The following is a 25,207-nucleotide window of genomic DNA, read 5'->3' on the forward strand; positions in this document are numbered from 1 at the left end:
GCCATTAAGTGAGCACATTCTGCTTTGGCGGCCCGGGGTTCGCTGGTTTGTATCCCAGGTGCGGACATGGCACCACCTGGCAAAAGCCATGCTGTGGTAGGTGTCCCACATATAAAGTGGAGGAAGAGGGGCATGGATGTGAGCTCAGGGCCAGTCTTCCTCAGCAAAAAGAGGAGGATTGGCAGCAGATGTTAGCTCAGGGCTAATCTTTCTCAAAAAAAAAAAAGCCTTGAATGCCAAAAAAAGAAATTCACTCTGTGGGACCCCTGTGTGTGTTGAGGTGTGCTCCCTGACATCTGGTGGCCTGACTGACCGGAGACAACAGAACAGCGTGTCATGTGGGGAGTGATATAAATTTGGGAGGAAAGACAGATGATTCCACCAGAGCTCAGAGAAGGACAGTGAGGGCCACGGTGTTGCTGCTGCTGGGTCAGCAATGGCTATATATACACGTCTTCTTCTAACAAGTAGTCTTGATCTTTAAACATTTTTTTCCTCCTTTGTCCCAAGAAGGATTTAAGTCTGCTTGATTTTTGTGAGTAGTCCTTCTAGCTCATCAATAAATCAATTTTCTATTTTTAAGCATTAAGAAGGTAAGACACTTTTATTGTTTTATCTCTAATAGCAAAACTTTCTTATATTACCCCCATATTCTATTTTTTATCAAAAACTTAAGGAAAACAACTTGGAGAAATGCTTTTATTACACAATATATTTTATAAATTGATGGATTATCCCCCTGTACAGATAGCATATTTTTCATTCTTTGTATGTGGTTTCCCACTTTCATTCATCTCTTCTTTTTATCTTGCATACTTTTGTTTTCCTTAGACTTGCCCAGTCAATGAATTCTTGTTTTAAATAGCTCATAAAAAGTATTTGGGAGTACTCATATGAAAATGATGGTTGTTCTCAAAATTGTGTCCTTCCTTGTAGGATCCAAACCTAAAAAAAAGTAATTGGCATGTAAACACCGTTCATAAAACTATGTTCTTATGTCAAATTTCAACCATAATCTACTGTGGTTTAGCTTATCTATCATAAGACCAGGAGAGATGCGATCAACTTATAAAATAGCAAAGAAATAAAGGATTCATGCATATGGGAAAGGCAAACTAAAATTTTAGCCTTCGAAGTCCTCTTCCCATGGTTATGGATCATTCCAAAAGCACAGCTGTTTAAGAATTATTGGGGGAAGATATTGGTGAAAAACAAGTCTGGATTTTCTCTCTAGTCATCAGTTTGAATAATATTCATTTTATAGGTAAAGTGATCATGACACCTGAAATGTTATTCATGTTACATTTACACATATATAGAATCTATTTTGGCACAATTTCAAGTTCTAAGGCTTCTAGAAGTGTTCAGGTGCTACAGATTAATGGTTTACTCTCCTGATGAATAATTATTTAATTATATAGCTCTGGTTGGTATGATGAAATATGAAGGAAGCTAAGACCTGAGCACACGAAGCCATTGACTTTCTTTTCTTTATCAGAAATTGCAATATTCAAGTAACCTCCATACTGTAGAAGAGAGGAGTTCTGTTTACTTTCTCATCTCAAAACAATAATAAAGAATATTAAAATTTTGCATAACCTTCCGTCTGCTATTCCATGACTAGAACTGAGTCCTGAGGAAGTAATCAAAGATATACCCAAAGATATAATAAGGAGCCGCTGGAAGAGTCTCTATAATAATGAAAGAATAAATGTGCAAAAACAGCTAAATTGGTTAGCTAAGTTTGGTACATCCACACAATGGACTATTACGCAATCATTAAAAATATTTTCAGGGACCAGCCTGGTGGCGCAGTGGTTAAGTGCCCATGTTCTGCTTTGGCGGCCTGGGGTTCGCCGGTTTGGATCCCAGGTGCGGACGTGGCACCGCTTGGCAAGCCATGCTGTGGTAGGTGTCCCACATATAAAAAGTAGAGGAAGATAGGCACAGATGTTAGCTCAGGGCCAGTCTTCCTCAGCAAAAAGAGGAGGATTGGCAGCAGATGTTAGCTTAGGGCTAATTGTTCTCAAAAACAAAAACAAAACACTGATCTCCCTTGCCCAAACAAAACAAAAAAAGGAAAAATAAATATTAATAAAATAGCATAATATTAAAAAAAATATTTTCAGAAGAATACTTTATTATGGAAGGAATTCATCATATACTATTTGGATGAAAGAAACCAGATTAACAAATAGACTGACTACACATGCACATATGCATACATATATGTATATATGTTCACACATTTACAAAGGTGAGATAATTGTGTGATATATAGATATACTTGCACATAAAAAGCAAAGATGTATCCAAAAACATTACCAGCAATAACCTTTGAAGTGCTTCTCTCCCCACTGCAACATAAGCTCCACAGGACAAGACTTGGTCTTATTCATTACTCTGTCCTCAGTATCTAGCACAAGGCCTGGCATGGTGCTGGGATCGTGGTACTCAGTGAATATTTGTTGAATAAAGGAATGGGATTTTTGGTGAACTTAGTATTCCTTGTTTCTATTTTATAAATTTTCATATGTATATATTTTGTAAGAAGGAATTTTAAAATTAAGGCAGGACTTCTACTTATGCTTCTGTTATTCTCATAAGTAAACTGAGTGGGAAAGCAGATGTAGCTGCCTTCACAGTTGGTGTGGATCAAGCTGCAGATCTGATCAGCCTAAAATTTTTTTTTCTTGAGGAAGATTAGCCCTGAGCTAACAACTGCCCGTCCTCCTCTTTTTTGCTGAGGAAGCCTGGCCCTGAGCTAACATCGTGCCCATCTTCCTTTACTTTATATGTGGGATGCCGACCACAGCATGGCATGCCAAGTGGTGCCATGTCCGCACCCCGGATTTGAACCAGCAAACTCTGGGCCGCTGAGAAGCGGAATATGCAAACTTAACTGCTGTGCCACCAGGCCGGCCCCTAAAATATTTTATTTGGACTTCTCACACTCCTGGTAAATGAAGAATAAGGAAATAGGGAAATTTTTTTTCTTCCCGGATCTTCCAGCTTCCATTTAAGAAGTTACCTCAAAATCACCCAAGCAGAACAGAAAAGAGAAAAAAGAATTAGACAGAATCACAACAGTCTAAGGGAACTCTGGGACAATATCAAGCATGCTAACATTCGGATTATAGGTGTCCCAGAAGGAGAAGAGAGAGACAAAGGGGCAGAAAATTTATTTGTAGAAATAATAGATGAAAATTTTCCTAACCTGAGGAAGGAAACAGACATCCAAGTTCAGGAAGCACAGAGAGCTCCAAACAAGATAAGCCCAAAGAGGCCCACACCAAGACATATTATAATTAAACTGTCAAGAATGAAAGACAAAGAGAGAATCCTAAAAGCAGCAAGAAAAAGGCCACAAGTGACATACAAAGGGAAACCCATCAGGTTATCAGCAGACTTCTCAGCTGAGACCCTACAGGCGAGAAGAGAATGGCACGAATTTAAAGTGCTAAAAGGAAAAGACCTACAGCCAAGAATACTCTGTCCATCAAGGTTGTCATTCAGGATGGAAGGGGAGATAAAGAGCTTCCCAGACAAGCAAAAATTAAAGGAGTTTATCACCAAGAAACCAGCTCTGCCAGAAATGCTGAAGGGACTTATTTAAGTGGGAAAGCAATGACCACAAATAGAGATTTAAAAAAAATATTAAAAAAACAAAACAACAACAACAAAAAACCAGGCAATAAAATCACTTGTAAGGTAAAAATACAGCAAAGGTAGCAGATCGACTACCTGTGAAGATAATATGAAGGTTAAACGACAAATGTACTAAAATCACCTATTTCAATGATAAGAGGGTAATGGATAGACAAACACTAAACAATAGACTATATATGATTTGAAAAACATATAATGTGGGAGGAGGGGAGTGAAAAAGTAGAGCTTTTAAAAGAGGTCGAGCTAAAGAGTCTATCAACTCAATACAGACTGTTATATGCATAGAATATTAAATAGGATCCTCATGGTAATCACAAATCAGAAACCTATAATGAGCAAGAAAAAAAGTAAGACAAAAGAAATCAATCATATTACTAAAGATAGCCATCAAAACACAAGGGAGGAGAGCAAGAGAAAAAGAAGGAACAGAGAAGAACTACTAAAACACTCAGAAAAAAAAAATAGGGACAAAATGGCAATAAATACATATTTATCAATAGCTACTTTAAATGTCAATGGACTAAATGCTCCAATCAAATGCCATAAGGTGGCCAAGTGGATAAAAACACAAGACCCATATATATGCTGCATACAAGAGACACACTTCAGACCTAAAGACACTCAAAAACTCAAAGTGAAAGGATGGAAAAAGATATTCTATGCAAATAGCAAAGAAAAGAAAGCAGGGGTAGCAATACTTGTATCAGACAAAATAGACTTTAAAACAAAAACTGTAACAAGAGACAAAGAAGGGCACTACATAATGATAAAGGGAACAATCCAACAAGAAAATATAACACTTGTAAATATCTATGCACCCAACATAGGAGCACCTAAATATATAAAGCAATTATTAACAGACATAAGAGGAGAAATAGACAGTAACACAATAATAGTAGGGGACTTTAACACTCCACTTACACCAATGGATAGATCATCCAAACAGAAGATCAATAAGGAAACACTCGCCTTAAAGGACACACTAGACCAGATGGACTTAGATATATACAGAACATTCCATCCAAAAACCACAGAATACGCATTCTTTTCAAATGCCCATGGAACATTCTCCAGAAGTGATCACACATTAGGCCACAAAACAAGTCTCAATAAATTTAAGAAGATTAAAATAACACTATGCATCTTTTCTGACCACAAAGGTATGAAACTAGAAATCAACTACAGGAAGAAAACCAGAAAAGCCACAAAAATGTGGAGATAAACAAAACGCTACTGAACAATGATTGGGTCAATGAAGAAATCAAAGAAGAAATCAAAAAATTCCTGGAGACAAATGAAAATGAAAACACGACATGCCAAAATCTGTGGGATACAGCAAAAGTGGCTCTAAGAGGGAAGTTTACAGCAATTCAGGCCTACCTCAACAAAGAAGAAAAATCTCAAATAGACAATCTAAAAGCGCATCTAAAGGTACTGGAAAAAGAACAACAAACGAAGCCCAAAATCAGCAGAAGGAAGGAAATAATAAAAATCAGAGCAGAAATAAACGAAACAGAGACTGAAAAAACAGTAGAAAAAATTAATGAAACCAAGAGCTGGTTCTTTGAAAAGATAAACAGAATTGACAAACCCTTAGCTAGAGTCACCAAGAAAAAAAAGAGAGAAGGCTCAAATAAATAAAATCAGAAACGAAAGAGGGGAGATTACAACAGACACCTCAGAAATACAAAAGATAATAAGAGAATACTAGGAAAAGCTAGACGCCAACAAATTGGATAATCTAGAAGAAATGGATAAATTATTAGACACATACAACCTTCCAAAACTGGACCAAGAAGAAGCAGAAAATTTGAATAGACCAATCACCAGTAAGGAGATTGAAACAGCAATCAAAAACCTCCCAAAAAATAAAAGTCCAGGACCAGATGGCTTCCCTGGTGAATTCTACCAAACATTCAAAGAAGACTTAATACCTATCCTTCTCAAACTCTTCCAAAAAATGAAGAGGAGGGGAGGCTTCCTAACTCCTTCTATGAAGCCAACATTATCCTGATACCAAAACCAGACAAGGACAACACAAAAAAAGGAAATTACAGGCCAACATCACTGATGAACATTGATGCAAAAATCCTCAACAAAATACTAGCAAATCGAATACAACAATACATTAAAAAGATCATACATCATGATCAAGTGGGTTTCATTCCGGGGATGCAGGGATGGTTCAACATCCACAAATCTATCAACGTGATACACCACATTAACAAAATGAAGAATAAAAATCACATGATCCTCTCAATAGATGCAAAGAAAGCATTTAACAAGATACAGCATCTATTTATGATAAAAACTCTAAATAAAATGGGTATAGAAGGAAAATACCTCAACATAATAAAGGCCATATACGACAAACCCACAGCAAATATCATTCTCAATGGAGAAAAATTGAAAGCTATCCCTCTAAGAACAGGAACCAGAAAAAGATGCCCACTGTCACCACCTTATTTAACATAGTATTGGAAGTCCTAGCCAGAGCAATCAGGCAAGCAAAAGAAAGAAAAGGGATCCACATTAGAAAAGAAAAAGTGAAACTGTCACTCTTTGCAGATGGCGTGATTTTATATCTAGAAAACCCTAAACATCCCACTAACAAACTTTTAGAAACAATAAAGGAACACAGTCAAGTTGCGGGATACAAAATCAACATACAAAAATCGGTTGGGTTTCTATACACTAACAATGAAGTAGCAGAAAGAGAAATTAAGAATACAATCCCAATTACAATTGCAACAAAAAGAAATAGCTAGGAATAAACTTAACCAAAGAGGTGAAAAATCTGTACACCGAAAACTGTAAAACATTGTTGAAATAAATCGAAGAAGACACAAAGAAAAGGAAAGATATTCCGTGCTCTTGGAGTGGAAGAATTAAGATCGTTAAAATGCCCATACTTCCTAAAGCAATCTATAGATTCTACGCAATCCCTATCAAAGTTCCAACAACATTTTTCACAGAAATAGAACAAAGAATCCTAAAATTTATATGGAACAACAAAAGACCCCGAATAGCCAAAGGAGTCCTGAGAAAAAAGAACAAAGCTGGAGGAATCACACTCCCTGATTTCAAATTATACTACAAAGCCATAGTAAGCAAAACAGCATGGTACTGGCACAAAAACAGACACACAGATCAATGGAACAGAACTGAGAGCCCAGAAGTAAACCTGAACGTTTATGGACAGCTAATAGTCGACAAGGGAGTCAAGAGCATACGATGGAGAAAGCAGAGTCCCTTCAATAAGTGGTGTTGGGAAAACTGGACAGCCACATGCAAAAGAATGAAAGTAGACCATTCCCTTACACCATGCACAAAAATCAACTCAAAATGGATTAAAGACTTGAATGTAAGACCGAAACCATGAGACTTCTAGAAGAAAACATAGGCAGTACGCTCTTTGACATCGGTCTGAGCAGCATATTTTCAAGTCCCATATCTGACCGGGCAAGGGAAACAAAAGAAAAAATGAACAAATGGGGCCACATCAAACTAAAAAACTTCTGCACAGCAAAGGAAACCATCAACAAAACGAAAAGACAACCTAACAATTGAGAGAAGATATTTGCAAACCATATATCAGATAAGGAGTTAATATCCAAAATATACAAAGAACTAATACAGCTCAACATCCAATTAGAAAATGGGCAAAAGATCTGAACAGAGATTTCTCCAAAGAAGATATACGTATGGCCAACAGGCATAGGAAAAGATGCTCGACATCACTAGCTATCAGGGAAATGCAAATCAAAACTACAATGAGGGGAAAAGAGGGAGAGAGAGAGAGAATGAAGAGGACAGGGAGAGCGCAGAGAGGAAAACTGCAGAAAACCACAGGGAAAGTACGGTACAGCCTCAGATCTTTTAATTTTTTTAAAAAAATAAAACTTACTTCTAGTTCATTTTCCCATCAAAAAAAAAAAAAAAATTACAATGAGGGATCACCTCACTCCGGTCAGAATGGCTATAATTAACAAGACAGGAAACAACAAATGTTGGAGAGGATGTAGAGAGAAGGGAACCCTTGTTACACTGCTGGTGGGAGTGCAAACTGGTACAGCCACTATGGAAAGCAGTATGGAGTATCCTCAGAAAACTAAGGATAGAGCTACCATATGATCCAGCTATCCCACTGCTGGATATTTACCCAAAGAACCTGAAAACACAAATGCATAAAGATACTTGCATCCCTATGTTCATTGCAGCATTATACACAATAGCCAAGACTTGGAAGCAACCTAGGTGCCCATCAAGGGACGAATGGATAAAGAAGATGTGGTATTTATACACAATGTACTACTACTCAGCCATAAGAAATGATGGAATCCGGCCATTTGTGACAACGTGGATGGACCTTGAGGCTATTTTGCTGAGTAAAATAAGTCAGAGGGAGAAAGTCAAATACCATATTATCTCACTCATAAGTAGAAGATAAAAACAACAAGAAACAAACACATAGCACTGGAGATTGGATTGGTGGTTACCACAGGGGAAGGGGGAACGGGGGAGGGCAAAAGGGGTGATTAGGCTCACATGTGAGGGTATGAACTATGATTAGTTTTCAGGTGGTGAACATGATGTAATCTACACAGAATTTGAAATATATTATGATGTACAGCCGATAAATTAATTAATTAATTAAAAATAATAAATGTAAAAAAAAAGTTACCTCAATCAACATAAAGAAGGAAACTTTTTTTTTTTTTTGAGGAAGATTAGCCCTGAGCTAACATCTGCTGCCAATCCTCCTCTTTTTGCTGAGGAAGACTGGCCCTGAGCTAACATCCGTGCCCATCTTCCTCTACTTTCTATGTGGGGCACCTGCCACAGCATGGCGTGCCAAGTGGTGCCATGTCCGCACCCGGGATCTGAACCAGCAAACCCCGGGCCACCAAAGCGGAACATGCAAACTTAACCGTTGCGCCACCAGGCTGGCCCCAAAAAGGAAACGTTTTATTTTACTTCTACTGTTACTGCTACAAATACTTTGCTGCTATTGCAGCTGCTGGCTACTGAGCATTCACCAAGCACTATTCTAAGAACTTTATGTGTCACTCAAACCTCAACTAACCTTAAGAGTTAGCCACTACTATTTTTCCCGTTTGGTAGATGAGAGATTTGAGGCTTGGAGAGGTTAAACAAGTTGCCCACAGTGACACAGCTGTTCACTGGCAAGAGTGAGGATTTGAACAGGGCAGCCTGACCCCAGAGCCCATGCACTTCACAACTCCATTGCACTCGCTACACAGGGCAAGATCAAATACAGGAACGGAAGCAAATCAAGGCTGGGTTACAGCTCTCCTTACATTCACTGCCCACACTTTGGTACAGTTTTTTCTTGTTGTAAAGAGAGACAAGGAAGAAAAAGAGAATGGATAAATGTCATTTTTCCCCCAAACAAAATGATGTCTGAGAAGTCTCTAGAGCCATTAGCTGGTAAGAGTAGTAGAAATGTCAAATAATAGTAATGGATAGGACATGTTCTGGGTTTGGTTTTGTGCAAACGTTTCCTCTCATTATCCAGTCATGGGAGGAGAAAAGAGCACGTACTCCAAATCACATGTTTTACTGCAAATGGACTTCTCAGATAATCTCTATTTAAAACTAAACAAAACCCAACATATTTCACACGGTAGACTATCTGCAATGGAAACGAATTATCCGCTCGCCACAGTCTCAACACTAACTGCCCATTAGAATAACCTGGAAAGATTTTTCAAACCCCAAAGCCCAGACAACAAAGAGATGCTGATGAATTGGTCTAGGGTGGGGCCCAGGAAGTGGTAGTTTCTAAAAGCTCTCCAAGTGAGTCTAATGTGCAGCCAGCGCTGAGAGTCACAGCAAGCCAGCGATGCTAAGAGGCTTTCTTCCCACGTGGCTCTGTCCGGCACTGGCCACGTAACCCTAGGGAAGTTATTTCACGTTCCTCAGCCTGAGCTTTTTTACCTATAAAATGGGGATAACAAGAGTACCAACCCAATGAGGATTAATCGAGATAAGACACAGAGCACTGAACAGGGTCTGGGACACAGAACACTCAAATATGGTGCTAAGGACGGTGATGGTGAGGATGATGCTGATGTGATCTTTTGGCCTGACCTTGGTCCTGTAACACAGTTCTCTGCCCCAGAAAGCAGAGACCATCACTTCAACCCAAGCAGGCTTTGATCATCTTTACCATGAGCTCGCTTACGTCAATGAACCTCCAGAACCAAATATAACTTGTAGCTCATGGTGGGATAATATTTAGGTCCCTAGAGGGGATGCGTTGCCTTGTAACTGTAGTCTACAACATAAAGGAACTCACTCACCTGGGATTGAAATGAATTTTCTCAGGAACTTCCCTGGGGTCTGTGACCACTTTCTGGTTGTCTCTATAATCAACGGGGTCATCAGGGATGCTAAATTTAGCCATCTGAATTTCAGAGTCACTCAGTCCAGCATGGGAGATTCTTGCATAACCCAATCTGTGGCAGAAATAGAAATGTTTTGTAAAGGTTTTATCATCATACAGAAATCTGATGAGATACCCTCATTATTAGCCAATTTCCCATTTCTAACTCTACCTTGTACATCACTAGAATTAACTTGATTTAATCCTCTAAATATTTATCAAAATATTGCTTTTATGATATAAATGAATAAGGAGCATGCACATAGATTTAATTAACTAAACATACTTGACAACCTTACTCTACTTTTTTACACCAATGAATATTCTGCCTACACAAATTGCCTCTTACACAATTATGTTTTGAGTCAATAACAAGAATTCTTCAGAATGATAGGAGCGTATGCCTAAATCATTTCTTACCTTTAAAAATCCAAATACCACATGCAAATTTCCATCCATGCTAACAAGTCTAAAATAAAAGATTTTATATATCTGAAAAAATGGCACATCCTGGTTTTGCTTAGAGCTTTCAGTTCTCCAGGAAATCAAAGCACTTTATGGATGTTATCCAAATAATTATGGAGAAGCTCAGGTGGAAAAATGAGAGAATTGTGAGCAGCCAAGAATTCCTTTCCTTTTCTTTGTTTTTGTTTTTGTTTTGGTGAGGAAGATTGGCCCTGAGCTAACATCTGTTGCCAATCTTCCTCTTTTTTTCCCTCCCCTCACCCTTGGTACATAGTTGTATATCCTAGTTGTATGTCCTTCTAGTTCTTCTACGTGGGATGCTACCACTGCATGGCTTGACAAGCAGTGTGTAGGTCTGCACCCAGGATCCAAACCGGAGAAACCCAGACCACTGAAGTGGAGCAAGGGAAGTTAACCACTACACTACCTGGACGGCCCCAAGAATTCATTTTATTTTATTTATATTTTGCCTCTTCAAAAGAAATAATTTGGGGCTGGCCAGGTGGCGCAGCGGTTAAGTTCTCATGTTCCACTTCTCGGTGGCCCGGGGTTCGCCGATTCGGATCCTGGGTGAGGACATGGCACCGCTTGGCAAAAAGCCATGCTGTTGTAGGCGTCCCACATATAAAATAGAGGAAGATGGGCATGGATGTTAGCTCAGGGCCAGTCTTCCTCAGCAAAAAGAGGAGGATTGGCAGTAGTTAGCTCAGGGCTAATCTTCCTCAAAAAAAAAAAAAAAAGAGAGAGAAAGAAAGAATTGTTAGGGGCCGGACCGGTGGTGTAGTGGTTAAGTTTGTGCAATCTGCTTTGGCGGCCTGGGGTTTACAGATTCAGATCCCAGGTGCACACCTACGTATCACTCATCAGGCCATGCTGTGGTGGCATTCCACATACAAAATAGAGGAAGATTGGCACAGATGTTAGCTCACAGATAATCTTCCTCAAGCAAAAAGAGGAAGATTGGCAACAGACGTTAGCTCAGGGCCAATCTTCCTCACGAAAAAAAGAAAGAAAGAAAGAATTGTCAGCTTCAGTCATTCATTATTCAGTGAACAAGTATATATGAAGTCCCTACTACATGTAGGCATTGTTCTAGGTTTGGGGGATAAACTGAACAAATCAAAGCCCTTGCCCTCATAGAGTTTCATTCTAGTTGGGGAGGACAAATTAAATATGCATGTACGTGTGTATAAAGTCTATCAGGTGGTGATAAGAGCCTGAGCACTAAGGGGGCATAAACAGAGGAAAGAGGGTGGGGAATGCTAGGTGGCAGAGGTCGCTATTTTATGGTGGATGGTCAGAGCATCCCTCTCCGACAAAGTGACATTTGAGCAAAGAACTGAATGAAGTGAGGGAGCAGACATACAGATATCAGAGGAAAGGAGTTCTAGGGAAAGGGGACAGCAAATGCAAAGGTTCGGAGGTAGAATGTGCTCCGCTTTTTTGAGGACCAGCTCTGCAACGACTGGAGTGGAGTGCAGAAGGGGGAACCTGAGTTTGCATGGGGAGTGGGGGTGGCAGATGATGCAAACCCTTGCAGGTTGCTACAAGGACTTCAGATAAGTTCTGAGAGTGCGATGGGAATGCAGAGGCTTTTGTGCAGAGATACGATGGCTACCGTGTGGAGAACAGACTCCAGGCAAAGGGTGGTAGCCAGGAGACCAGTTAGGAGGCCACTGCAATAATTTAGGTGAAAGACGCTAGGGGCTTGGGCCAGGGTGGCAGGAGGAGGAACTTAAAACAAAGCCTGCAATGACTTGAAAAATAGTAACAGAAACTCAGAGCCAGGCAAGCGGAGGCAGCAAGTCTGCCCGCTGTGAAGGGTAAGAGAAGAGCAGTGATGGCAACAGAATGGGGTCCAAGCTGTCCGACAGGTTGGTGTACTTGTCTAAGCTCAGGGCCCAAATCCATGCAGGTCCCTGTCCCTAGTAAATCTAAGTTATTTATTTCCCAAATCTCTACGATCAAATTCTAATCTGTTTCATAGATACTGCCTTCAAAGGAGCTTCCCAAAGTCCTTGAAAATAAGGAAACTGAAAATCCAATCTTCTACTAAAACAGGGGATCTCTCCCTGTGGTCCAGTAAGTATATATTAAGTGCCTACTAAGTGCAGGACACTGAATTAGATGACTGAGATAAAGCCTACAGAATTGGTTTGTGGACAGAAACTGAAAAACAGTTGTCCCTAACTTCATTAATTTGGGTATTTTCAAAATTACCTTCCCAGCTGCTGTAGACTGAATGCTTGTGTCCCCCCAAATTCATATGTTGCAGCCCTAACCCCCTGTGTGGCCATACTGGGAGATGGGGCCTCTAAGGAAGCAAATGAGTTAAATAAAGTCACAAGGTGGGGACCCTGATCCAACAGAATTAGTGTCCTTATAAGAGGAGATGCAACAGAGCATGTGTGCTCATGTGTGCTCTTTCTCTCTGTCTCCAGCACTGTGAGAAAATAAATTTCTGTGGTTTAAGCCAGCCAGTCTATGGTATTTTGTTCTGGCAGCCGGAGCTGACGAATATACCATCTTTGACAGTCACATTTAGTGTACACACACACACACACATATAATCTGCCATCCCACTCTCCTAGGGAGAGGCAATAAAGGTCTCGGGCCACCAATGTACAAAGAGAGCCCAGGGATTAGCAATTAGGGGCACTGGTGCTATAAAGACCACTGTTCCTCGGCAACTAGCACTTTTGACAACTTGAACTTAGACCTATCTCACTCTATATCATAAACTGATTTCTGGAAATTCTAATATCCCTATTAAAACAATCACTTTAATTTCAATTTAAACAGAAACAGTGTTTTCAATCTGAGGTATCGAATACTTCACAAAACTAACACTTCGGCACACTCCCTCCCAGCTTAGCCCTTTGGGGACACCAAGATAATAGTCAAGCCATCTCTCCTGCAGCCACGTGGGCATGTGCTGAGTTTCTTTTTAGAGTTTCTGAATTATTAATATAACCGGAAGGATCTTAGCATCTTGAGGGCCTCCTTGGCTCACCTCAGTAAGCATATGAACTGATGGAGTCATCCAGGAACCAAAAAAGGCCACCATTTTACTAGGTAACATCCAAAGTCCTTAGTAAGAGTCCACAGGACCTTACGTGCTCCCCTCCCTCCCTGCCTGTACACTCCCCCTCACCTCCTCTACCACCATCCCACCTGCACACACTCCAGCCCCACTAGCCTCATTTTTCTTCAAACATATCAGCACTCCAGCATTTGGGCTTTTGCACTAGCTGGTCCTTATACCTGGAAGGGTCTTCTCCCAGGTAGCAAGATGGCCCACTCCTTCAAATCTCAGCTCCAATGTCATCTCAGTAAGACCTACCAATCCTCCTATTTACAATCGCAACCCCACCTCCATATTCCAGATGCTCCTTACCCTGCTCAACTTCTTCCCACCACACTCATCACCTCCTAAAATATGCTATCATGGCATTACTGATTCCATCATGCCAATCATTGTCTATCTTCCCTCTGCCAGGGTAAGGATCCTTCTCCGCTTTGTTTACTGCTATACCCCCAGTGCCTGACATGCACTGTGCTCCATCTATACTAGTTGAATGACAAATGGAGTAAAGAACAGGAGAACCTAACAGTTTGCTTTCACTGGGCTATAACTCAGAACTGAACAAGCCATATCTCCAATAGGAGAGAAGTCGACCCTGCAATTCTATTTTATTCCTAGAAGGCAACCATTTTCCTTCATAAATGTAGACCACAGATCTCAGAATATAAGGTTACTTAAGGAGTGATCAGGTCAACATCAGCCCGTCTTCAGGTAGGCAATGCCAAGACTCCTCTGGGTGATGAACTGCTCTGTACGGAGAGGGGACTAAGGCCCAGAGAGGTCCATCTTAGAAGCCCACAGTAGAGGTCCCAGCACCGTCCCAAGGAGGGTAGTCAGAGGCCTCAAGTCAAACATCTCCAAACAGATTCTGTACTAATAGGAGGAGCCTGGTGAGTTTCGGGGATGGCCTCCAGCACGTTCCCTCCACTGAGGAACCCTGAAAGTGGAGGGACCTGTGAATCAAATCACTGTCTAGATGATCTGCCCCCCTTGCCTCTCTCATGTCACCTCCCATCTCACTCTACTCCAGGCACGCAGGCCTCCTTGCTATTATAAAAACACCAAGCCAGCTCCACTCAAATTCTGTACCTGCTATTCCCTCTGTCTCGAGAGCTCTTCCAGGATATAGGCAGTTGGAATCCCTCATTCCAGTCGGGCTGCCGCCTGGACATCACTCCATCAGAGACGCTACTCTGTCCATTCTATGTAACACACCACAGCCACCCCCGGCACCCTCATCCTTCTTACCTGGTTTCATTTTTCTTTTTCAACACATTTATCACCACCTCTCCTATTCTATTTCTTATGTGCTTATTTTCTGTCTTTTTCCACTGGAATGGAGGCTATATGAACAAGGATTTTGTTTTGTTCCTCTTATATCCCCACTGCCTAGAAGAACACCTGGCACATAATAGGTATATAATAAATACTTGTTGAATAAATGAATGAATGAAAGAATGAATGGTCAGTCCCTTTTTTTGGTATTAAACTTTTCTTCACTTTATTTAAAGAAAAAGTTAAAAAAGGAACTAATTGCTTCCATAAAGTTTTTCCTTTCAAGATAGACCCCAAAGATCCCAGTCAACAGATTAAAAAAAAAACTAACAAACACCTATGCTCACCTGATCAGCCCTCGATACATAATGTATTCACACCATCTGTCTTGATCTGTGCTGTCAATATCCTAATAAAGAACAGAAAAGAGAATGTTTAAAGCATAAAAAATAGTGCTCTATTCCGAACTGCCAAGAAAACGTGTAAGCTACAGTAATAAATACGGCTTTGTGCATGCTATTTTCTCGGTCTGGCTCCTACTGATCGGATAAGGTCCAAATTGTTTATTCATTCTACAGACATTTCTGGAGCACCTACTATGTGTCCATCCAGCCCCTGTACTAGAAGCTGGGAGTACAAGGAGGAAAGTGGTCTAGATCAGGAGCGAGGCAGGTAAATCAGCGGTTACAATACAGTCACTGGCTCCCTACAGCTTTCCAGGTCCCTCATCCCAAGCAGAATTTACGGCATCCTCCTCGGTCATCCTATGCAGTACTTTCTGCACACCAGCTACACCATTCTGTACAGTTATTTGTTTATATGTCTCCACCCTCCCCTCCTGAGCAGAGGGATTCTTAATCACTTTGGCTCCCTGGTACTTAGCATGAAGCCTGGCATTCGGCAGGCACTCAATCTGTGTTTGTTAAATTGAATCACTGGAAATAAACACATTTGGGAAGTAATCATGAGTCTTTTTGATGTTGAAAGCTTGAGACCAGGGTTATTTTTCATCAGAGAACCAGAACATAAACATGTTCTTTTTCTATAACGTGTTGGGAAAACTCTCAATATGGAGCTTTTATACTGAAGAAATTTCCATTTTCTACTTTTAAAACATCTCATAAATAAAAAATACATCTGACTTTTTCCCATTTCTCAATTTTACTATTAAAATTTAATTTAAAACGTATTTTAAATACATAATTTAAAACAATGTCCTGCCTGGTGGTGCAGCAGTTAAGTTTACCCGTTCTACTTTGGCAGCCTGGGGTTCGCTGGTTCGAATCCCAGGCGTGGACCTACACACCACTTATCAAGCCATGCTGTGGCAGACATCCCACATATAAAGTAGAGGAAGATGGGCATGGATGTTAGCTCAGGGCCAGTCTTCCTCAGCAAAATAAGGAGGATTGGCGGCAGACACTAGCTTAGCACTGATCTTCCTCAAAATAAAAAACCATATTTTTAAATCACTAAAAGAATACACCACAATTTATTATCTATTTCTCAATTTTTTTTCATAAGCTTAGTGGTGGACACCTGGATGCTTGTTAATTAATCTTTTTGATTACTCTTATATCACACACATACAGAGGCCTTTTGTATACATGAAAAAATTATAATAAATGTTAAACATTAAATTAAAAAAATTTAATGATGAAAAAGCAAATAAATTGAAAGTACTGTTCTGATTTGCCTTGGGAAGAAATAAAAATTTAGTCATTCTGCTGTATATATTGGGAATAATAAATTATGAATATGTTTAACTATCATTTTATTTTACTAGGTTTTTAGAAGATGCTGTCAAATTTTAAGATGGCAGAATTTAAATACTCATTTCTTAAAGAGAAAAATCTGTTCATCCAAGCATTTATGATTAAAATTGCTCTCAGCATTAATAAACTTCCCAATAGAAAAAAGCCATATAAGAATCCACTGCCAATCTTGACACAGCTTCTGACTGTGACAGTGGAAACCAACAGAAGATTAAATAAAAATCAAATAAAATTCCTCTTTCCTAACACCATGCATATCCCTTACACACACACGCGCACACACACACAATGTAAGAATCCTTCCCTTATTATGATGTGATTTTTCCTTAGACTTGCCAAATATCATCTTGTCTAATATTCTTTTGTACTTTATAGACCGTGTATTTGGACATTTACCTTATTTGATTTTATACATACAGCCAGACGCACATAATATGTACATATAGCTACCACTCATCGAGTGCCTCCTACATACAAGGCTGAGGACTTTGCAGGCATTATCTTATAGTCCATCCTCATAACAACCCTATGATACAGTAGATATTACCATCACCACTCTACACATGTGGACGTTGAGGTCCACAGACCTCAGTCCCCAGAAAGGTGAAATAATTTGCTCCAAGTTCACACAGCTGAGAAATACAGCACCAGCTACGCTAGTGAACGATGAGAGACCATACAGAGAGGGAGCCCCAGCCAAGAACCAGCACCAAAGCCACAGACATGTGAGTGGGGCCATCTTGGACCCCCCCAGCCACAAGCGAGCCACCAGCTGACTGCACGAGTGAATCCAGGCAAGAACAGAAAACCACCCAGTCGACCCACAGAAGCAGGAGACTATTAAACCACTGCTGCTTAAGTCACTAAGGTTTCAGGTGGTTTGTTACACAGTGATAAATAACTAACACAACCTCTGTGATTCCACACTCTCCAGATTTTCCCTTTACTCTTCTGACCTTTCCTTAATCGCTGTCCTGAGATAATCTCCCTTCTCTTCCCTCACCCATCACCCCCATGATAGCCACATTAAATGTGGCTTTATCAGGGGTTTTCTTTCGTCTTATTTTTGCAATTCTCTAACCTCATGAGCAATGTTATCTGTTTCCATGGTTTCAACGGTCAGCTAGATGATGTCACCTCCTTAATCTGTATCTCTAGTCCTAGTTGCCCTTCTCAATTCCAGATCCACATATCCAGCTGCCTGATGGCAATTTCCATTAATATCCCACAGATACCTCAACTCAACCTAAAGCTGAACTCATCATCTTCTTTGCAAAATTCTTCTTACTTATGAATTTCCTATAATAACAAATGTCACCATCATAAGCTCTCTGACTAAAGCCAAAATCCGGAGTCTGTACTGGCCACACTTTCTGCCTTATCCTCTAGGGCAGAGATGAACTCATCTCCCCAGTATCTGCCTGGCCCTTCTTCCAAAGGTGTAGTATTTTTAACTGGGTATCGAGGTTAAATATTGCAACTCCCAACTTCCTGTATGGTAGGGTGTGGCCATATGACTAAATTCCAGTCAATAAAATATAAGTACAAGTGCTGGAGGTCAGTTTCCTGGAATTTTCCTTTAGAGATTTCTTGCATATGCTCTTGGCCCCTTCTTTATCCTTTCCTCTGTCTTGCTAACTAGAACACGGATGTTGCCATCTTGGACTGGGAGGCAAACTTGGGAATGGAGGCCTCATAAAGTGGAGCCCCAAGACAGAAGGAGCACACTCCGGATACCACAGGATGCCACACCAGTGCTGACTCACCTGCCCAGACTTCTACATAAATATACTTCTCTTAGTTAAACCACTGCCATTTTGTGTTTTCTGTCTCATGGAGAAAACCCTCATCACACCATGCTCTCTCTCACCTGTCTTTCAAAGCACTTGATAAGATGGATAAGCTTTTTTGTCTGCAGATATTATCTCAAGACAATGAAGTCAAAAACAAAATGTAAAGGACCAAGAAATCTACTTAGGGCTTAACTAAATATAACAATTATATTTCTCATTATAAATTAAGGCATTTAACACTCCAGTTGTACAGCATATATCATATATCAGTCTCCAAGATTTGATTTGTGTGTCAGTTCCCCAGAGCATGACTGTATCTGGGTACAGTGACAAACTCGACTGTTTTGGATCTGAACAGGTAAGTTCTAATTCAGTATCATTTAGTGAGGCCCTGTCTGGCTGGTCAGCCAGCCTGTCTGTGTGCCATTTCATTTCATCTTTTACTCTCAGCATCATAATTAACTTGCATAACGTGGCAGATTGTATTTTCTAAACATGGCTAGAGTAACTGACTTTCCATATGGTATTCTTATAAAGTGACTTAGATACTCGTTGATGGAGTTTATGTTTCTCTCACTTGAATGTGAGCAAGCTGTGACAATGGCAGAAGTCACACTACATGACTTACAAGGCTAGGTCATACAAGGCAATACAGCTTCTTCCTGGTTCTCTTGGGACACACACTCTTGGAAGCCAGCCATCATGCAAGGAGGAAGTCCAAGTAGCTCATGGATGCCACCCAGGACCCCAAGCCCAAAGCCCCAGGGGATCTTGTATTCAACAGCCAGCAACTTGCCACTTCTGAGTCATCTGCAAAATGGCTCCTGCAGGCCCCAGTGGAGCCATCTAGCGGCACGGAGCAGAAATGAGCTGTCCCCACTGAGCCCTGTCCAAATGGCAGATTCATGAGCAAATAGATGACTACTGTTATTTAAAACCAGTATGTTTTTCAGTGGTTTTCTATGCACCAGTAGGTAATCAGAATACATATTAAATAGTTGGAGTGGGATTTTTTTTTAAACATGGAGAAACATTTTACTTAATAAATCAGAAATCGTATTAAGATTGTGTTACCTTCACATTACCGTGTTCAACAAGCTGCAGATAATCCCTGGAACCAGGTGCTGAAGTGACATATCCCAGAAATATCACTCGATTAGAGCTACTTTTCAGTAGTTTTGAAACAGCAATAGCCTGAAGTTTCCTGTCGAGGTCATCTCTAAAGAAATGCAAAAATGTACCTCTTTATCGTATTTGCAAAAACAATTTTTAAAAAGTCTTAGGTTCCTAAGTTCCCAAAGAATATCTTCAAGCAGTGCACAAACCCAGAGTCACTCCTGCTTCGGCAAATGTCTTAATGTACAAACGAACAAGGCAGAGACACTGTTTCCACAGAGTAAGCCAACAAATTCTGACTAAGAACAACATGATCTTTCCCCACAAATCATTTGGAATCGAGTTGATTTAAATATCAACTCTAAAAATAGCATTTGTTTGATTTTTCATCAGACCTGGTCATCAGTATGACATCTAAAGACTAGTAGTCAAAAAAGAAAAAAAAAAAGATCCTAAAGTACTTGTAGAGGGAGAATCCTAACCTTCACAGAACATACCAGGCTTATATAACCTACTCAGCTCCTTCAGCTGAACACCTTCTAAAAGCCTCGCTGGCTCTGCTGGTCAAATACTGGCTACACATGATGTTTTTATTATGCTAAGCACTGCAGATGTATAACTGAGATAATTAGGCAGGTACATCAAACTTTTGGGTGGTTTATGGTCAGTCTGTTTGGGAAAAAATAGGCAGATCATATCTGACATGATGCAGCCAGGAAAACTGAAACCACTCTAGGTGTTTCAAACCAAGTGAATTTAACACTGGGAAATGATTAGCGAGGCGACGGGAAGTCAAACAGGAGTCAGTGAGGCAACCAGAGTTTAGCAACAATGAGAAACCAGTACCACTTCCAGGGCTAGAGGAACAGGGGGAGATGATATTCCCAGAGTCCAGAAGCCAGCCCTGACTGGAGATGGCACTACGGAGAACGCTGCCCAGAAGGAGCTGGGGTCACAGAAGAGATTCAGCTGCTGCGTCACAATAGACAAAGAAAAGAAAGAGAGAAGGAGAACTACCCTGCCTTCGTCCCGCCTCCTGCCCTCCACCTTGCACTAGTGCCTCCCATTAGTGAAACCCACCCAGGAGGCAGAAGGCAACAGACTCTGGGAAGTGTGGCTCCCTGCAGGGTGCAGCCGAGAGGGAGATGAGCCAGGAATGGATCGAAGAGCTAACAGGCAGTAGATCAACACAGGCGTTTACAGAGAAAGACAGCTAATAAATGATCGTTAAGAAAAAAAACAATGAAAAAGGAAGACAGAGGGAGATCACCAAGGACTGAGAAGACCAGAGAAACCTCCCTGAGCTAAGACCCGAAGACAGAACTAAGCTTAGTAAGAATGTGTAGACAGCTGAGTACTATTAAAAGATGCCTCGAGAAACAGAAGAGTGAAAAGAATGACCATTTGTTAAACATCCTTGATACGGAATGCTCATAATAACTGAGAGGCAGGCATTAGCTCTATTTTTAAACGAGATTAAGAAACATACCTAAGGTGAGTTTCCATCTCCCCTGCCTACATCCATCTTGGCCTACTCCATGCCCTGGGAGGCTGACCCCTGCGAACTTCATCTCCTGGGCTCCTTTGTCTGCTGATTTCCAGTTAGGTTTGGCCACTGGCGACACCAGGAGATGAAAAGGTGGGAGGAGAGAGAAGTCGGGGTATTTCTTCCCCAGTAGCTGCATTCCTCATGCCTCGTGGCCCTTCTTCCTGGCTCCAGATCTCATGGGGCCCTGGGAACACTACTCCCTCTGCCTGTCCCTTCAGCCCTCAGGATGGTAATGACTCCCCACTACTAGTTACTAGTAGTGTACACTAGTTACTAGTGTCTGAGTCACTCAACATTTCTCATCTGTTCCTCTGACCCTTCCAACATCTTGGTAAGTAGTCCCTTCATTAGGTCTGTTCCTTCCGATACATACAACCGACATTCAAATCTGGTCTAGAGCATTCCAAAGTCACTGCACCACAGATAGGGCTTTCATTCAAATATAGTTTAGCAATATATAATTGGAAAATAATCTATGAATTTGGTCTTAAATTTTCTCAGGAGATAAATTTTATCCAGTAATAATAATAAGAATAAAAAGTATACGTATGGGTATAAAGAAATGGGGGGGAGGGAGGGAAAGAGGGAAGGCGAGGGAGGGAGGGTGAGAGAGGAAGGAAGAGAGAGAGAGAAAATACATTTTGTGTTTCCTTATCTGTTAATATTTGATCAGCCCAATAACCTTATTTGTGGGCTAAAAAAATAATTTTATCTGATTTTCAGAGACAAGAGAAACGAACTCTTGCAGATTATCTTACAACAGAACCCAAACTAACTACAGACTACAAGTTCTGTGCTCTTTCTTCTCTGTACATTTATGCAGAGAAATACATGAAAAAAAAAAAAGAATGATGATTCTGGTGGCTCAGTTAATTACCTAAAATTATCTCAGTTATGGTGTGTACCTAACTGACTTCTAAGGAATGTCGCTATTTCCTACTTATTGGTTGTACAGAGATATTTGTGTAGTCAGTAATTTAGAAAATCTTGTTGAATCAGCCAGCAACACGCATAAGCATTCTGTAATTCATTCCTAATATGATTTCATGTTTGTACGCCATAATCACCAGAAAATGAAATCTCTAAATATTTAGTCACAGGAAGAACTTTTTATCTAGTCTTGTAGAAAACAAAGGCAAGCAAAAATATGTAATGATGGCTTCACGAACTGTTCGAAGATGAACTTTCTCATGTTGCTGGTTGGCAGGCCACAGTGCGCATGGACAGGGCTTCTAAGGAATGACATCAGAGCTGTGGCTCTAAGGGAAAAGACTATACCTCCTACTGTGCTTGGGAACAGCAGGTGCTTGATTTATGTTTGATGAATGAATTCTGTTTTGAGCTGCCCAATATACCTGACATTTAGAACTGGCTGATAAGCTTCAACAATGACAAGCGTTAATTGAGCACTTAGTGTATTCATGTACTTTGTATGAGGTAATATATCTCATTTAATTCTCCCAAGGACCCTATGATTTGGTAGGATTATTGTTCCTGACTTACAGATGAGGAAACCAAGGCTCAATGTAGATCAATAACTTGGTGAGAGGATATATCTTGAATTAGGATCAAAACCACCTTGGTCTGGCCCCAGGTTCTGGAACTCCATGCTTCTAACCATTAAACTATGTTGCTCCTTGCCCTCGAGTTACATCTCCTCTGTAAGTGTTAGCTATTATTCTTACTGCTGTTGTTGTCATTATTATTAAATCAAGTGAGTAAGACAGCAACTAAAGGATACGGTGTTAACCAGAGAGTTTTAAATATGTGGTTCACACAAAGTTAGCAAAGGTAATCCTTCTCTCGTCTTTTCCAAATCATCACATTCTGAGGGCTAACTTTTACTCTTCTCTTCCCTTTCGAGTGGAGGAGGCTGGAGGGAGTTGCAGTGAAAAAAGCAAAGGAACAATGGGAAGGAGTGGACTCAACTGTTTCTTAGGTTGAGATTCTGCAATCTTGAAATACAAAAGTGCCTATTTTTTACAAGATAAACCTAATTCAAGTGCAACTTAAGGTCAGTGGAATGATTTTTGAATGCCTAGACTTGCTACGTGAAAATTACCAGGACAAACAGAGGCATTTCCTCAAACAGCTTATGAATAGGATATGAACCATCTATATCATCCATCCCCAAACACCCTTCTTATTTCTAAGGAGACAAGCAAGGGTCCAACGAGCAAAGGGCTCACATTAATGACATTTGGAGTTTGTTTATATTAATTATGCTCTAACTAATTTCAGAAAATATTCAAGTATGCTTTCACAGATCCATATAACACTGTGAGAAAAAGTGAGGTGACAGGAAAATAAGGGTAGCAGGCACATTAGTTTTGTTCAGGTGAAACTGACAGGACAACAACGTGGTTTTCTTAACGTTCTGTCTGTCACTTTAAAGTTCTGTGGCCTCTTGTGTCATTAACATGGACAGGATCTGTGTGTCATATTTTACAGCACTAAGCACTTACATTAGTGTTTTCAATTATTGTTACAGAACGTTTAGTATGGTAGAGCATAAATTATATACTTTTATCTTTGCTTTAACAATATACTGTTGGCATTATTCATGACTTTTTTTTAGGGCTAAGCCACTGGTTGTGAATGTTATTCTTTGGGGATAAACTCATTCCGCCTTCCTCGTGCCTCCTTGTAGAGCAACTTTCTTAGGAAACTATCTCTGGCCTCGCTTTCACTCTTTACTTTTTGGGAAGACTTTTCTAATTAATTAAGTTTGGAAGAATTAACCAGGCATGCTTGTCTCAAATCCTTCCTCTCTCTTCTCCTTGGAACCTCCCAGTTTGCAGACTGGGTGTCTTCTGGCACATTCTCTCCAGCAAGGGGAGAGTTGGGCAGGGCAGACTCTGCCGCTCCTCTGTGGGTCTGCTGCTCTGGCAGAGCCGGTTTCGTGTACGTAACGGGATAGATTAGCAGGTCCATGTGGACACACTTAACCCATGTTGTCTACATAGGTTTATCAGAATTAAAAGAGATATTCGGCCTCCCTGCCAGATTCCTCTGCCTACCTATCAGCTGATTGTGACAGCACGAGGGGAAAAGGAATGTCATTTAGTACCCTCAAATCCCAACAGTACTCCCATTGTAGTGACCCTGTAGAAGGGAATTTCATTTTTCTGCAGTCTGGTTTGCCGTGCGATTCCAAGCACTTGCAGGCTCTGAGTTGGGTCTACCTAACTCCTAGCTGTGTGACCCTGGTTGGCCAAGTCATCTAACCTCCAGTTTGGTTTCTTTATTTGTAAAATGGGGCTACGATAGTACTAACTTTATACAGAGTGAAGATTAAATAAAAGAATGCACTTGGCACAGCACCTGCTCAGCAATTGCTGGCTAACACAGTCATCACTGCTGCCCTCTACCATCATTAACGACTGCCTGCATCTCAAATGTTTTCATGCCTGATTTTTAAAACCAGCAAAACAGAAAAAAGATACTTTCGGAGAAAAAAAAGAAGAAAGAAATAAGTCAATGAACGGAAATCAAAGTAATGTGTTAACAGTGTTTCTTGGCCTTTGCGTACTATTAGAAAGACCAAAGAAACCCACTCATGATTCCCAAAGTGTGTCACAACAAAATCCACCAGTCTGTCTGAGATGTTAACAGTCAGCGTTATGGCTGGTGCGATCTCGCCCTCTGGTGACGGAAGAAGGTGATGCTCTGATTTCATAATTGGGTATCTTGACAAAGCCATAATCCTGTATTGGAATGAAAAGAAACATGTGTGTCACCGTTGGTCCCACCATATCACGCAGACAGAACTACGCAAATGCATTAAAAAGGGATGTGTCACACTTCAAGCATCTCACTGAGGGCCATTCAGAGCAATACTGTGGCGGAGATGTGTGTGGTAGTCTGACAGCTCACGGCATCTCTGCTATTCAGCACATCTCTGTGTCACTAACACAATGCTATCAACTGTGTTTTAATAAGCGCTATGGAGACACGAAAAGAGCAGAATTAGTAATACACAAAATCCATTTTACTTGCATTGTTACTCTGGCAACATGTGCATAAACAATTCTAATATTAACACATTTGGGAATGTACACTCTTGCTAGC

At 40.5% G+C, this 25,207-nt stretch overlaps 1 protein-coding gene across 2 annotated transcripts in view; it reads right to left on the reverse strand.

Annotated features, from left to right (window-relative positions):
* Positions 1-685: 685 nt before the first annotated feature.
* Positions 686-25,207, reverse strand: part of LOC124236620 (PGAP2-interacting protein) — a 53,600-nt gene continuing 29,078 nt past the window's right edge. For both annotated transcript variants that reach the window (XM_046655539.1, XM_046655538.1), the window contains exons 12-16: positions 24,694-24,843; positions 19,546-19,690; positions 15,251-15,312; positions 9,996-10,151; positions 686-945 (exon numbers count right to left, since the gene is read on the reverse strand). In XM_046655539.1, the coding sequence (XP_046511495.1) occupies positions 867-945; positions 9,996-10,151; positions 15,251-15,312; positions 19,546-19,690; positions 24,694-24,843 (592 nt within the window). In that variant the 3' untranslated portion in view covers positions 686-866. The remainder of the gene's footprint in view (positions 946-9,995; positions 10,152-15,250; positions 15,313-19,545; positions 19,691-24,693; positions 24,844-25,207) is intronic.

This window comes from Equus quagga, chromosome 3 (assembly GCF_021613505.1).
Source record: "Equus quagga isolate Etosha38 chromosome 3, UCLA_HA_Equagga_1.0, whole genome shotgun sequence".
Taxonomy (NCBI): domain Eukaryota; kingdom Metazoa; phylum Chordata; class Mammalia; order Perissodactyla; family Equidae; genus Equus; species Equus quagga.